The 13,882-nt window shown below is 37.5% G+C and overlaps 2 protein-coding genes across 3 annotated transcripts in view; one reads left to right on the top strand and one right to left on the bottom strand.

The window, feature by feature from the left end:
* Positions 1–2,357, bottom strand: part of LOC124275708 (mitochondrial potassium channel ATP-binding subunit-like) — a 39,950-nt gene extending 37,593 nt beyond the window's left edge. Inside the window, 1 exon segment of the mRNA XM_046711346.1 lies at positions 2,099–2,357. Within this exon segment, the coding sequence (XP_046567302.1) occupies positions 2,099–2,193 (95 nt within the window). The 5' untranslated portion in view covers positions 2,194–2,357.
* A 416-nt stretch (positions 2,358–2,773) lies between these two features.
* The window catches only part of LOC124275707 (opioid growth factor receptor-like protein 1), a 40,789-nt gene continuing 29,680 nt past the window's right edge, over positions 2,774–13,882 (top strand). Inside the window, exons 1-3 of one of the 2 annotated variants that reach the window (XM_046711344.1) lie at positions 2,774–3,414; positions 6,069–6,128; positions 11,562–11,639. In XM_046711344.1, coding sequence (XP_046567300.1) covers positions 3,346–3,414; positions 6,069–6,128; positions 11,562–11,639 — 207 coding nt within the window. In that variant the 5' untranslated portion in view covers positions 2,774–3,345. The remainder of the gene's footprint in view (positions 3,415–6,068; positions 6,129–11,561; positions 11,640–13,882) is intronic. The other variant, XM_046711345.1, reaches the window with a different exon arrangement.

Genomic DNA, 13,882 nt, shown 5'->3' with positions numbered 1-13,882 from the left:
CTATCACTTAATACAGTGATATTTTCCCTGATATGGACTTTTTTTGCCACCCAGATATGGGCAGGATCGGCATGGTCATATCTGGCTCCAGGCAAGATATCAATATCTTGCCCGCTGAGAGGTGGGAAGATTTTGATATCTTCCCCGTCAATTTTGTACATGTCACGATACGTTAATGAATCGAATGACGTCACATCAAGAATGACGTCATAGAGATGACGTCATGTTGGATCATCCTTTGATCATGGCCGGGGAAAGGACGCTAGCGTCTTTATCACGACGATCGCTTCAACTGGAAGATTTAGTGGAGAGGGAGGAGGAAGGAAATATGGAAATCAAAACGAAGCAGTATGTTGAAAGTTTTAAGTATGGTAACACAAAAAGGAAAACTGAATATGATCGATGTGAAAATTCTTCACACCTGGCTACAGTCGGAAGGCGAAGATAGGGAGATTGAGATGCAACCCAAACTAAAATCTTAATTTAGGCAGGTATTAATTGATAAAAAGATTATTACACTTCATTTTTCATATCTTGTCCGATATCATCCCTCAACCCATATCTGACCTCGGCCTAATGGCCTCGGTCACATATGGGTGTCTCGGGATGATATCAGGCAAGATATGAAAAATGAAGTGTAATAATCTCTACATATTTTGTCAATTCAATGATTATATATTATATTCCATGACATTTTGTCAATTCCAATGAATGAAATGATTTCAGAAAAAATAAAGATACATTATACCTAGAAACACTATATTTTACATTTTTTTCGGTATTGCCTACAATTTACCTTTGGTCAAGTTCATTTTAGTAAGGGTAGTATAGGTCAGCACATTAACCTAACTTCCTGATCAATGGAACATGACCATGGTGTTTTAACGTGTAGGCAGAACAGGACTGTAGACAGAATGGGAAGACACCATACAATGTTAGACAATATAAGCAGGGTGCAAAAAAATATTCATTAGGTCAAGGAGGCTTATACATAAGTCAAGCATGTTTTTCTGGTTGGTCAAAAGCATAATTAGTAATATTTAGATCACTGTAATCCCTTTTCAGAGAGAGTCAAATTTGTTTGAAGCCAAGGGAAGTTTCAATTGAAAAGTGGAAGTAGTGAAGGGAAACAGTCTATAATTTTCATACTGAATTAGAAAAATCTAGCATAAACAATGTAGACTAGTCTACCAAAAGAAAACTTGTCATAGTTATACATGAAAACATCAAGAATATTATCATATTTTATTACCCTTCAGGGTCATGCAGTATAGGGCACAAACTAACTAAAAATCATAGAATACCATTCCGGTATCCACAGAAAAACAACAACAAAGGTAACATGCTGCAACTGGAGATAAGAGAACATTTATAACTGTTTTGCAAATAAACATCTTTCATTTAATATTTTTCAGTTCACTTTGGTTACAAAAACCTGCAGGATTGTAGAGGTAATTAATTTTGTTTAATGTTGGAGTGATCTCTGTGAATGACTCTATTCAATCTTGTAGTATTATGACACGTGATATCAAGATACAATCATCGTTGCAGTGGATACGACCAAGGAAGGAAATATATATACCAATCAGTCCCGTTTAGGATAATTAAACATGAGTAGTTTCCGTTGTCATTAATAATCAATCATTGACAATTAGGTATGCCACGGTACATCGATACATCGATGCATCGATACTTTTTCTAAGACGATACATTTATCAATGCATTCAAAACTGTATTGATATTTAGTTTTGAAAGTATCAGATTAAATATGTTTATGTATCGTTTACATTTTGCAATGTATCATGCTTTTTGATGTTATGAGAGTCATAAATGATTATTTTTCATGCACAAAGATGGGAAATTAGAACTTTTTAATCTCTGAGAATAAAAAATGTTGATATTTTCATGGACAATTATATAATATGAAATATTATTGCTCAAATTGTACCTAAGTTTACACAATAATGCTTCGAAAATAGGTATCGTGATACTATCGAATCGTGACATGGGTATCGTGATATATCGATTCATGAAACTTAAGTATCGTGACATCCATATTTACAATAATTTAATGAAGGACACTGCACACAAAAATCACCTCGGAAGATGAAAACTTGCTGTCAGCGAGCTGATAAGACGATATTTAGCAGACGATGCTCTTATCGTCCAGACGCCACCACGGATGAAATTCATCTTGGGGGATGTGGATTCAGTACGAGTTCTTTTCTAAAAGAAATCACTATGATGTTTTGTTTTTACTAGTAACGAATGTACACATTATTTACATTTTACATATTCTCGATTTGCTAAGAAACATTTAGAGGGCAAAGAGCAATTCGCCGCATGGAGAACGCCATGTTTACAAAGCTATGCCATAAAAGTCAGTTTCGAATTATAAGAGACCACAGTCATTAGTCTTTACATTTTAAAATTATTTTTTATTAAAACCAAAACTTGTGTGTATGTTCTTTTTGGGACAACAAATGTATTGCACAATACTATGTCAAACGACAGTAATAACTAGGTTGGGTTGATCAATAAGACATACTTGTATCCGAAAAGAGAGACATATCTGATTCTTCAGATGGTGTGTAAATCTATTTCTAGAGACTCATTATTATCGTAATTATATGCATATTTCATCTTAAATATCGTTCATATATACATTAGACCTTGAGAAGTAAATGAACAAAATTATGCACAACAGATTCGGAAATATATTTCAGTTTTAGTATAAACCGCGAAGGGTAGCTTTACTCATGTTACAAGCACCTGTTTTCATCTTTGTGAAGTTGTTCCTGATAGGCTTAATTAATGCCTCTATCTGGGATACACAGGTAAAAACGAAAGTAGGAAACGGAAGTGCTCGAAAAACTGGTTTCTCACGGTCCAGTTATTGGAGTATGTCGTCGGAGTCAGGCGACACCCAAGAGAGTGTGGATAAGCCCGAGTCTCCGACTAATGTCAACACAGACGCGGAGCCCATGGTTGTAGATGTTACAACGAATGGGAACGAGGCAAAAAAGGTAGCAGACGACGAATTGGAACCCGAAGGTGTTAAAGTCTCAGCAGCAGAATAAAGATAAGAAAGAACAGAAAGTTGAAACATTTGACGAGACCGGTGACGACACGCAGAAATTTGACGAAGAAGAACTTGCTGACACACAGGAATTGACAGAACCTGACGACAGTCAAAATACAGCAGAAGAGACAACTCGCTCACGGAAATGTGATGACAAAGAAGATATTGAACAATCTGAAGATGATGTTAATTTAGATCGATATTATCCACTCTCTGACAGTGATAGTGGAAGTGGGAGAGAACTTGAAGCATTGAGAGAAGGCATGGGTAACAGTAAAACCAAGGACAAATCGAAACCTGGAAAGAGAGGTGGAACTACCTCCTACCAAAATGTAAGGCATAACAGAAGTTCAAATTGTTTATACTTATAGCATTTTTGAAAATTCTAATGAAACCAAAAACATGATTTTCTGTGTCTCCAGTTATCAATTATTGCCAGCACCCAGTGAAGTGTGTATATGAGCTCTAATTGTTGTGTTTGTCACGTTTTCTTGTAACTCTCTATTTATTTGATAACAATTCCAGTAAGACAGCCTATGTACCTTGCCAGATAAAATACATATATATAATATATATAAAACAAAAACTGTGCAACCCGCTGTTGTAGGGCAAGCCCATGGTTTTTTCTCTTTTTATTGCAGAACTACCGACATGATTTCATAAGTTCAGGAGAATATGTTATGCAAAATAATCTTTTAAATGATTTGCCAATGATACTAAAATATTGATCAGTATATGGGAATCAACACTTGAGTGGGCTTTGGAGCATAAGGATGGTCACCCACTCCTGTGTGCAGGTTTAAAGGAAATTGATCTTTCATTAGTTTGTGAGACTTAAAAAACTCCATTGTATATAGGTTCTTTATCAATGAAAATGATCCGAAAATGGGAAATGACCTGTAAAAGGTCACTGGACATGTTTTATTTTTTAATTGTATAGAAGGCATTTTAAATGAAGAGATATCGTTTACTGTGTATATTTGTCTCATAAACCAACCTAGAAATCAGCCACGAACACATTTTCTTCTGGTGATTCTTTTTCATCTTCCTGAGGAAAGGGAGTTAATTGACTACAAAAGCCCAGTTCCCTCCCTTGCCAAATCAGACTGGAATTTTGGAGTTCTGTTTTTGCTGAATCAATGAGTCCATGCATAGTCCATTACAATATCAACACCTGATTCTTAAACTGCCATGTAAATTTCTGTTGACAGCCACATTTGCAAAGCATTTATACTGTCAACTTGGCATCAACCGATATTTTCTAAATCTTGTTATGTATTTTGTTATCATGGTTATGTATTTAATCAAAGTACTCAAGTAAAGTAATAGACGTCATGGGGTTAACATCACTATGTTACCATTACAATGTAGATCTTCACCATATTGACTTTGCACGGCCATTTTGTTTGTAGTTATATGATAGGTGAAATCTCATGAGACAACAATCAAGCCATAAAAGTCCAGCCTTCCTTTCACCAAGCGGTAAGGTGATCGTAAGTCACTAAGGTAACCTTAGTGCAATGTTAAAGAATGGGAGTTAAGGTTGCTTCGTGAAAGGAGCCCCAGCTCAGTTCAGCAATGACTGAACTTGGATGTTTTCAGTCAGTTAACTCCCTTGCCTCATGACAATAGTTGTTTATATTTAAGAAGTAAGCTTAGGCCTATGAATCTTGTGTTGGTTCAGCATGTTCTCACGTTATATTTTAAGAATCTGACATATTTTTTCAGCAAATTTCTTTTCTCAATGTGTTACTCAAGATGTAAGGCTGTAATGATTCACTCGCATATTCGGTGAATCGAACCGTAGCCCTTCATGAATTCAATTTGTTATTCGTGGTCACCAGAACCGAGTATTCACGAATATTTACGATTTTTTTAAGGGAGCATGTTTTACTTGAACCCTTGTGTACTTTTAGAAAGTGAGATATGCAAGGATTGAATATGTACTAGCAATGCAGTAGTGCAAGTCATGTTAGTTTGCCAAGGTCGCACATGGTACTGTCGACTATAACTAGTACATACCAAATTTGAGTGTCATGAGATCACTGGTTATTGCTGTGACAAATCAAAACTGTCAACATGGGCATTCCATATTGTACATCAATCACTTAATTACAATATTGTATTCGTGAATAATTATTCGTATTCGTTACCTAATATTCATGATACGTATCATATTCACCACATAGTGTATTCGTTGCAGCCCTACTAAAATGGTTAACATTTCTCATGCATAAATACATGATGTATGGATTTAGTCAAAAGAAATATGTAGTGAGGGGACTTTTACCTATAGATATTGAACATGGTGATCCAAAACAAATATCTTAGCCCTTGAAAAGAATATGCTGGAAATGATGATCAGTTGCTTTATATTGGTGATGGAACATACACCATATTTCACCAATAGTCACTCTTAATAATTTAAAGAGGTTTCTCATCCACATATCTTATCCATCCTCAGCACCCAGTTTCTAAGTACCTTTCAACGAAGTTAAAATTATGTTTGACCTAAGTTACATTCTTAACTGTTTTCATATGTCTAGCTTAATGCTTTAAGTGTGATCGTATTTCCTCTAATAAGCACCTTGGAGCCAATTTTTCAACGGACTTCCTGACCCGGCGCTTGTTAGAGGTGTGGCACTTATTGGAGACCGACGCTTATTGCGCTTACTGGGTGTACCGTAATTAATTGTTAGTGAGTGTTACATCAAAGTTAGGAACCGTTCCTGAATAAATCTATTTTGGGATCAAGGGAGAATACATTTTTAACAAAACGTACCCAGCGCTTATTAGAGACCCAGGCGCTTATTTCTTAAACCTCTGCCTTACTCCCAGCACTTATTAGAGGAAATATGGTACATTGTCAGACATTAATGATGTTTGTAAGATCTAACCATGATGATAACCTGTGCCTACAGCTTGGAGAATCAGATATTTTACATCATGTCTGTCTATGACTGAAGCACATGTATTGTTTCTTCAGTCATCGAGCGACGAGTATGAGGATGCTTGGCCAAAACCCTGGAGATCTAAAGCAGAAAGGGTAGGCACTTTCCATCATGTTCCTTGAACAATGGTGAATGACTGCTCCATTTTCTTCCTTGATTTGTGCTAAGGTTCTATCAGTATTGATTGTTTTATTCTTCAGCATGTTCAGTGTTAAGGTCTGATGATGAAAGTATGTAAACATGGCTACTCATTAATGAGTACATGTACATAATAAGTACACTGTCAAGCTGTTAGAAATTAGCTCTAACCTCAGTCAGTGCAAGTATTACAGGATCATTCATCCTTGCCAAATCATTATAAGTGGTTCACTGGTCACCAAGGGGACATTGGTCGATATATCCTCTATATTTGTTCATGTTCCCTCAGTCTTGTTAATTTTGAACTGTTTAAAGCAAGGGTATTGGATCATAAGAAGAAGGACAAAGTTAGGCAATTAGCCAATACAGACAAAAACAAATTTAGAGTTATGTCCCTTCCATCGATTTCCATTCGCATAACGTCAATAATTTCCATGCATCGTACGTGACTCAATTATTCGAGATAAAGAATTACCAACATAAAGTACCCAATGAATTCCCACAGTTCAGCATTCCCAGCGGCTAACATAGAAAACATTACTCGCCTGTAAGCGTTATACCTTAAAAATAACAGGAGATTGCTTAGCCAATCAGAGGTAAGATAAGTTGTTATGTTGACATTCTGAACTCATGCCGCACCATGGCTTGTATAGTAGGTTTGTTGTTTAACACTGCACTCAGCAAATATTACAGCTATATGGCAGCGGGCTGTAAATAATCGAGTCTGGACCAGACAGTCCACTGATCAACATAAGAAGTATCAATCTACGCAATTGGGATAAGATGGCGTGTCAACCGAGTCAGTGAGCCCGACCACCCTATCCCATAAGTCGCCTTTTACGACAAACATGGGTTACTGAAGTCTAATTTGAAATGTGCAGCTAAAATGCCCCATTTATATTACAGCTGTGAGCCATGATGAGTAAGTCTGTTCCAAGTCACCATGGTTACCATGGATAGTAATCAAGATAGGGATGTTATATCGTAGGGAATGGGTCCAGGGTAGGTGTGAAATGGTATGCCACGGTATTAGTAGAACCGCAGCATTTTGCCTTCAGTTCGTTTTACTGCTATGCAATCTTTTCGGTTTTCAGTCCATCATTTTATTACCTGTTTAAGCATTTTTTTTAATTTATAGAAATCGAGATAGCCCCATTCAATCTCCAATCACGTCATACCATAAGACGTTAAAATATGGTGCTTGTTGTTCGCTGCCTGACGCTCGGCATTAATGGGTACAACAAGGACTGGTCGGCTTGGAGTCAGTATAATGTGTCTGAGTGGGGTATTCATGCTTCACTGCGGCATGGTATCTCAGTCAGTGGGCTATCACTATAAAACCAGCTTCAGTCAGGGCTAGTACAAGCTGCCGCACATACACATACACACGCATGCACGTCGCCATATGAGCGAAGTATTCTCAAGTACGACATTAAGCCCCATTTCACCTCGCCATCTGGAAATCAAATCATTTTGTCAAAATCTATGCATTTCTTTGCTAGATGGCTGCTATTTTTACGGAAGTAAGTTCTCATATACCAAAACGGACTGAACCGAAGGCCTTGTACCGCAATACGTACTGTACCGTGGTAAGAGCATACCATTTCACCCCTAGTCAAGGGTATATGAGATGGACTGAAGACATAATAACCTGGATTATTAAGGATGGTCCAGAACATTGCATTAGTAGCTGAAGTGTTGTTTTTTCCACTTTCATAAACATGAACAAAAGATGAGCGTCAGTTTCTCATGGTCAATAAATGCTTTTCACTAATCTTTATATAGCTTGTGAAGCTTTCTTAATTCCTAACCCTGATTAACATAATATATACCATACTGATTCAGAATGATTTGCCGAATGTATACCAGTAAGTACTGAAATAACCAGTGTGTGCAACTAGGATAAATATAGGAATATTTACAGAGGCTTAAACATGGTTAAGATCTTGGGTAAATATGACATCGTATTATATGATTCTATTTTCAATTAAAGCCTACTTCTTTGTATGCTGTAGGTTGATGACAGAGGAATAGTTATTAACAGGCACCATCATCGAAAACAAATAAAACATCACAAATTTGATATAGATATATCTGTTTTTATTAATACTGTGTATGTCAAGGTCATTCTGCCAGTGTCTTTTGTCCTTGTTAGTTGACATCATGCATCTGAGGCAGTGACAGAGAACTCATTCATCTTTGGCCAGAAGGAAATTTAAACAAATACATACAAAATATAGGGATGAAAATTGAGCATGTTATTCATCTTTCACTGATATATATCCTCTTCACCCATTTTATCATCAGCATGTGTATAATATGCCATATTCACCTCCAATAAACACTCCCATCATCAACTTCTAGACCAGTCTGAAATTAATCTTGATAAGCATCCCGGACAAAACCTGAAAATTGACAAGACATCCCACATTTTCTCATGCACAAACAGTAATCCATGTTTATTAAATATAAGGAATGCTTATGATAAACTGATGGAAACAACAAACAGCTTTTTCGGTAGTGGCAACCTGCTGGGGTTTTTTTTCCGTCAAATGCCAATGACGAACAGTTTTGAAAAACCTTTCGTTTCTGATTGTTCTTGACTGTTTGATCTCGAGCAATAAATTTAGTTTGTGTATGGTTTTAAGAAAATTGTCATTTTTCTAAGCTTTGAGGGTGCTTATTATCAATATTGCAGATGTGGTACGTGATATACACTTAATCATTGTTAATAGAGACAATTATGGAGCCCAACATTCAAGGGATTTTATCAAAAGAAATATGAAATATATCACCACAGTAAATGCTTGAAAAATACAACTTTGTTTCAGAATGGTCAGACTTTGAAAGAGATCATTACAATCCCCCAAGACACGCACACGCCGCACACGCACACACACACACACACACACACACACACACACACACACACACACACACACACACACACACACACACACACCACCACCCCACCCCACCCCACCCCACCCCACCCCACCCCCAAAAGAAGACAGTTTTGCAAAGTATTTTAATTTTTTTAATATGTTTTCATTATTTGGATTTCAAAATATTTGGCTGAAAGATATCATGTCTCCGTACAAACTCCCACAATAATGGATGGTCAGAATATGTATCCGTTAATCAACCATCATTGTTTGTTGTAAAATTGAGCCATTCTTTCAATTGAACTGAGAGATATTCACATGATCACACACTATTTGCCCTGTAGAAGTTCTGTTTGAACATAAGTATTGTGAAACGACATTTTTATATGATTATTATATTTTACTTATTTGGAGTAAGTTGAATTCCTAATAAGCATTTTAAATTGGATTTTGAGAATTTTCTTATCATTTAATGTTCAAAAAGAGGATGGGCTCTCTTTGTAGATCATCAGCAAGTTTTCCCTTGTCTTGTGTGTTAACTTAGCGTTTGTCAAATCAATAATCAGTGTATGCTTATGAAAATAGAATAAATATCTGTCTCGAAATGGTAGAATCATGCCTATACCCAAAATACCCACTGATGGGTGTGGAAATTGAGGAAATGATCACTTCTCTAGAGCATGTAGAGCTCTACTTACCCTGAACCCAGGTTAAGTAGCCTATTAGTTCGTGCAAATAAATGGTATAGATTTGTTTGTTGTTTACACTGCACTCAGCAATATTACAGCTGGACCAGACAATCTAGTGATCAACATCATGAGTATTCATCTACACAATTGGGATAAGATGATGTGTTTAACCGAGTCAGTGAGCCTGACCACCTTATCCCAAAAGGTGCCTCCTACGATGAGTATGGATTGCAGAAGTCTTAGATAGACTGTGGAACAAGGTTTTACTTCAATATGACGACTAGTTAATATACTGCTCACCTGTGAATTTAGTGTTGATCTTCGGGCAAAAGATGCATGTTGTAAGAGGCAATTAACAGGAATTGGGAGAAACGCTCGCTGTCTTGGATTATGCTTTTCATAGTATTCAGAGTATATAGATCTCAGAGCGGTGGGGTAGCCTAGTGGTTAAAGCATTTCCCTCGTCACACCAAAGACCCAGGTTCGCTTCCCCACATGGGCACCATGTGTGGAGCCCATTTCTGGTGTTCCCCGTCGTGATATTGCTGGAATATTGCTTAAAGTACAAAGATCTCATGATGTCAATCACTAAATTGTGTGTTCCAGGCTTGATTAATGATGAGCCTTTTGATAAAAATTGCTCTTTTGGGCGTTGCTGAAAAAACAAGCCGTAAGTGTTGGACTTGTATCCAGACAAGTAGATGTTGCCAGTATCTGGAAACTCTGATAGTCTCAGAAGATAGTCGACTTTTGAATTTCTACTTCTGTATTGTCTAACATGATGTTTCATTAATGACATGTTCCTCAGATCTGGACAGTTCTCATTCATGTCAGAGTAAACACTGACTCATTATTCTGGCTTTGTCACACCTCACTGTCTACATATTTGTGTAAGAATTACATCAAACTCTAGTTTTTAATATTCCTCTATATACACTAGTAATAACCTTACATTATTTCCTATCTTCAATTCACATACATGTATACTGCTAGAGTTGAAAATGACTGTGGTAAAATGAAACAAACGTGTGTTTTTCTACTTCTCTTGAGTGGAATATATTGTAATGAGAGCTTGACATGGTCACTAGCCCATTAGTTTGAAATGTGTAAATATGCAGTAGCGCAAATTGTTCTCACCAAGAATCATTTTATTTCACATTCATGACTCGCCTGAAATGAATTGTGGACTTGATGGATTTGTACAGTAGTATTTCTTCATGTTCAAGTTCATTTAAGCAACATTTGATCCACACAGCAAGTTAAGCCCTGTTATCTGTGAAACTCAACATGCATGCATGCTTTGGAGAGTGTAAACATCACCCTCCACTCTGATTTTGCTTTGAACAATGGTAATAGAATTTACTATGATATTTTCATAATGTCATCAAGTTTTGGTAGAGCATTGTTCTATGTCATTTCTACCTTTCCTACTAAATTCCAACCCGACCTATTTGGGGAATGTTAGGATACCTTTCTATTAATTATGTCAGAAAAAACTAAATTTTTCCTTATCCTGACACATGCTCTTTTGCTTGTCTTCTTCTTCTTGCGAACATAGTGGAACACTTGTATCTCCCTATTGAAGCTCCCTTCAATTGAAACATACGTAAAATCACTAATCACTACTCACCAAGAGTTGCCCCTCTTACATTATCTGAGTATCTGAAACAGTGTTTGTGAAAGGTTGTTGATTATTTATAACATGTTGTGTTCTGTTTTGTCATTTAATAGAACAGTTTCTTTTACCTTACCTGGGTGTGTTTCCCAGAAAGATATGTACACTGTATTATAGAATGAAAGTGATTTTCTGTTTTAGTCCAAGAATGCACGGAAATATCCGTTAATGAGGCGATGGAGTCAGAAAGACACGGAGGATTACAGAAAAGGTTATCCGGTAAGTGTCCTGGCGTGAAGGATTACAGAAAAGGTTCTCTGGTAAGTGTCCTGGCATGAAGGATTACAGAAAAGGTTATCCGCAAAGTGTCCTGGCATGAAGGATTACAGAAAAGGTTATCCGGTAAGTGTCCTGGCATGAAGGATTACAGAAAAGGTTATCCGGTAAGTGTCCTGGCATGAAGGATTACAGAAAAGGTTATCTGGTATGTGTCCTGGCATGAAGGATTACAGAAAAGGTTATCCGGTAAGTGTCCTGGCATGAAGGATTACAGAAAAGGTTATCTGGTATGTGTCCTGGCATGAAGGATTACAGAAAAGGTTATCCGGTATGTGTCCTGGCATGAAGGATTACAGAAAAGGTTATCCGGTAAGTGTCCTGGCGTGACGGATTACAGAAAAGGTTATCCAGTAAGTGTCCTGGCATGACGGATTACAGAAAAGGTTATCCAGTAAGTGTCCTGGCATGAAGGATTACAGAAAAGGTTATCCAGTAAGTGTCCCGGCATGACGGATTACAGAAAAGGTTATCCAGTAAGTGTCCCGGCATGAAGGATTACAGAAAAGGTTATCTGGTAAGTGTCCCGGCATGACGGATTACAGAAAAGGTTATCTGGTAAGTGTCCCGGCATGACGGATTACAGAAAAGGTTATCCGGTAAGTGTCCCGGCATGAAGGATTACAGAAAAGGTTATCTGGTATGTGTCCTGGCATGAAGGATTACAGAAAAGGTTATCCGGTATGTGTCCTGGCATGAAGGATTACAGAAAAGGTTATCCGGTAAGTGTCCTGGCGTGACGGATTACAGAAAAAGTTATCCAGTAAGTGTCCTGGCATGAAGGATTACAGAAAAGGTTATCCAGTAAGTGTCCCGGCATGACGGATTACAGAAAAGGTTATCTGGTAACTATCCCGGCATAAAGAATTACAGAAAAGTTTACCCGGTAAGTGTCCTGGCATGAAGGATTACAGAAAAGGTTATCCGGTAAGTGTCCTGGCCTCAAGTCTTCTCAAGTCAAAGTGCTTGAATATTTTGAAAAACTCTTGACTTTACTGGAAGAATGGCATTCAGGCATGTTTTGTTTTTTGAAGACCTTTAACAAGATGGTAGCACAGTTTAAGGTTAGGGTCGACTTTCGCTTTAACTTGATGATGTGTTAATTTCACAATTTACAATATACTGTGAACTATAATTAACAAGGTCAAGTGGCAAGTCAAGTACTAAGCCAAGAGCACCTACTTTACTAGTTTCCACTTGTCCCAGAAGTGTGTTTTCTTCTAAGCTTATCATTGTCAGAAATTTAACAGCATTTTAAAAGACTGTCATGTTGATGAGCTGTCATCTCTGTGTTATGCAATTAGTACAGTTTTCCTTTTCTTTGAATCAGTTTGAGCATATGTATGGAATTCAGGGAGAGGAAATAACTTGATTGTGAGAAAGAAAGAAAAGTGAGTGGGTGTGGTTTTATGCCACTTTTAGAAATTTTCCAGCCACATCACTGCAGGGGACACCAGAAATGGGCTTCACACACTGTGCCCATGTGGGGAATCGAACCAGGATCTTTGACGTGATAAGCAAATGTTTTAACCACTAGGCTAATAGTAATACACCGCCCCTTCAATGGAGGAGGTAGTTAAGTTCAGGTATTGTATGTCAAGGCGTATTGACATTATCTCCCATCAGTGAATGCTCATAATATCGATCACATGTTTCCAGGTTCAGACTTCACTGTTTTATTACAGAATGATGCAGCAAACAACAAACAAACCCAACTTGTTTATGATAATTCAGTAATCATTTGAAACTTTGGTCACTTACACTTACAATTATGTGCCACACTGATGAACAGACGTCATCTAATCCATTAAGACAATGGCTGCAAATGACTGTTGATTGGATGGGGAAAAGTATGTGGCCTGGTCAAGTGACACCTGTCACCTGGAAATATATGTCTCGAAGTTTGCCTGGTCAGACACCTAGAAGTCGGGGCAGTGGGGTAGCCTAGTAGCCTAGATGTTTGCTTGTCACGCCGAAGACCCGGGTTCGATTTCCCACATGGGCACATTGTGTGAAGCCCATTTCAAGTGTCCCCCACCGTGATATTGCTGGAATATTGCTAAAAGCAGCGTCAAACTAAACTAACTCACTCACCTGGAAGTCACTGACACTTTAATCACAGTTGTAAATGCAGATAATTAATGTCAGTGTTATGAAATTTGCATTGCTACTGTTGTGATAATGTG

Source organism: Haliotis rubra, unplaced genomic scaffold (assembly GCF_003918875.1).
Source record: "Haliotis rubra isolate DU_JTF1 unplaced genomic scaffold, ASM391887v1 Scf201, whole genome shotgun sequence".
NCBI classification, from domain to species: domain Eukaryota; kingdom Metazoa; phylum Mollusca; class Gastropoda; order Lepetellida; family Haliotidae; genus Haliotis; species Haliotis rubra.
Note: the sequence above shows the minus strand (reverse complement) of the source record. Positions and strands in the feature narration are given on the sequence as shown.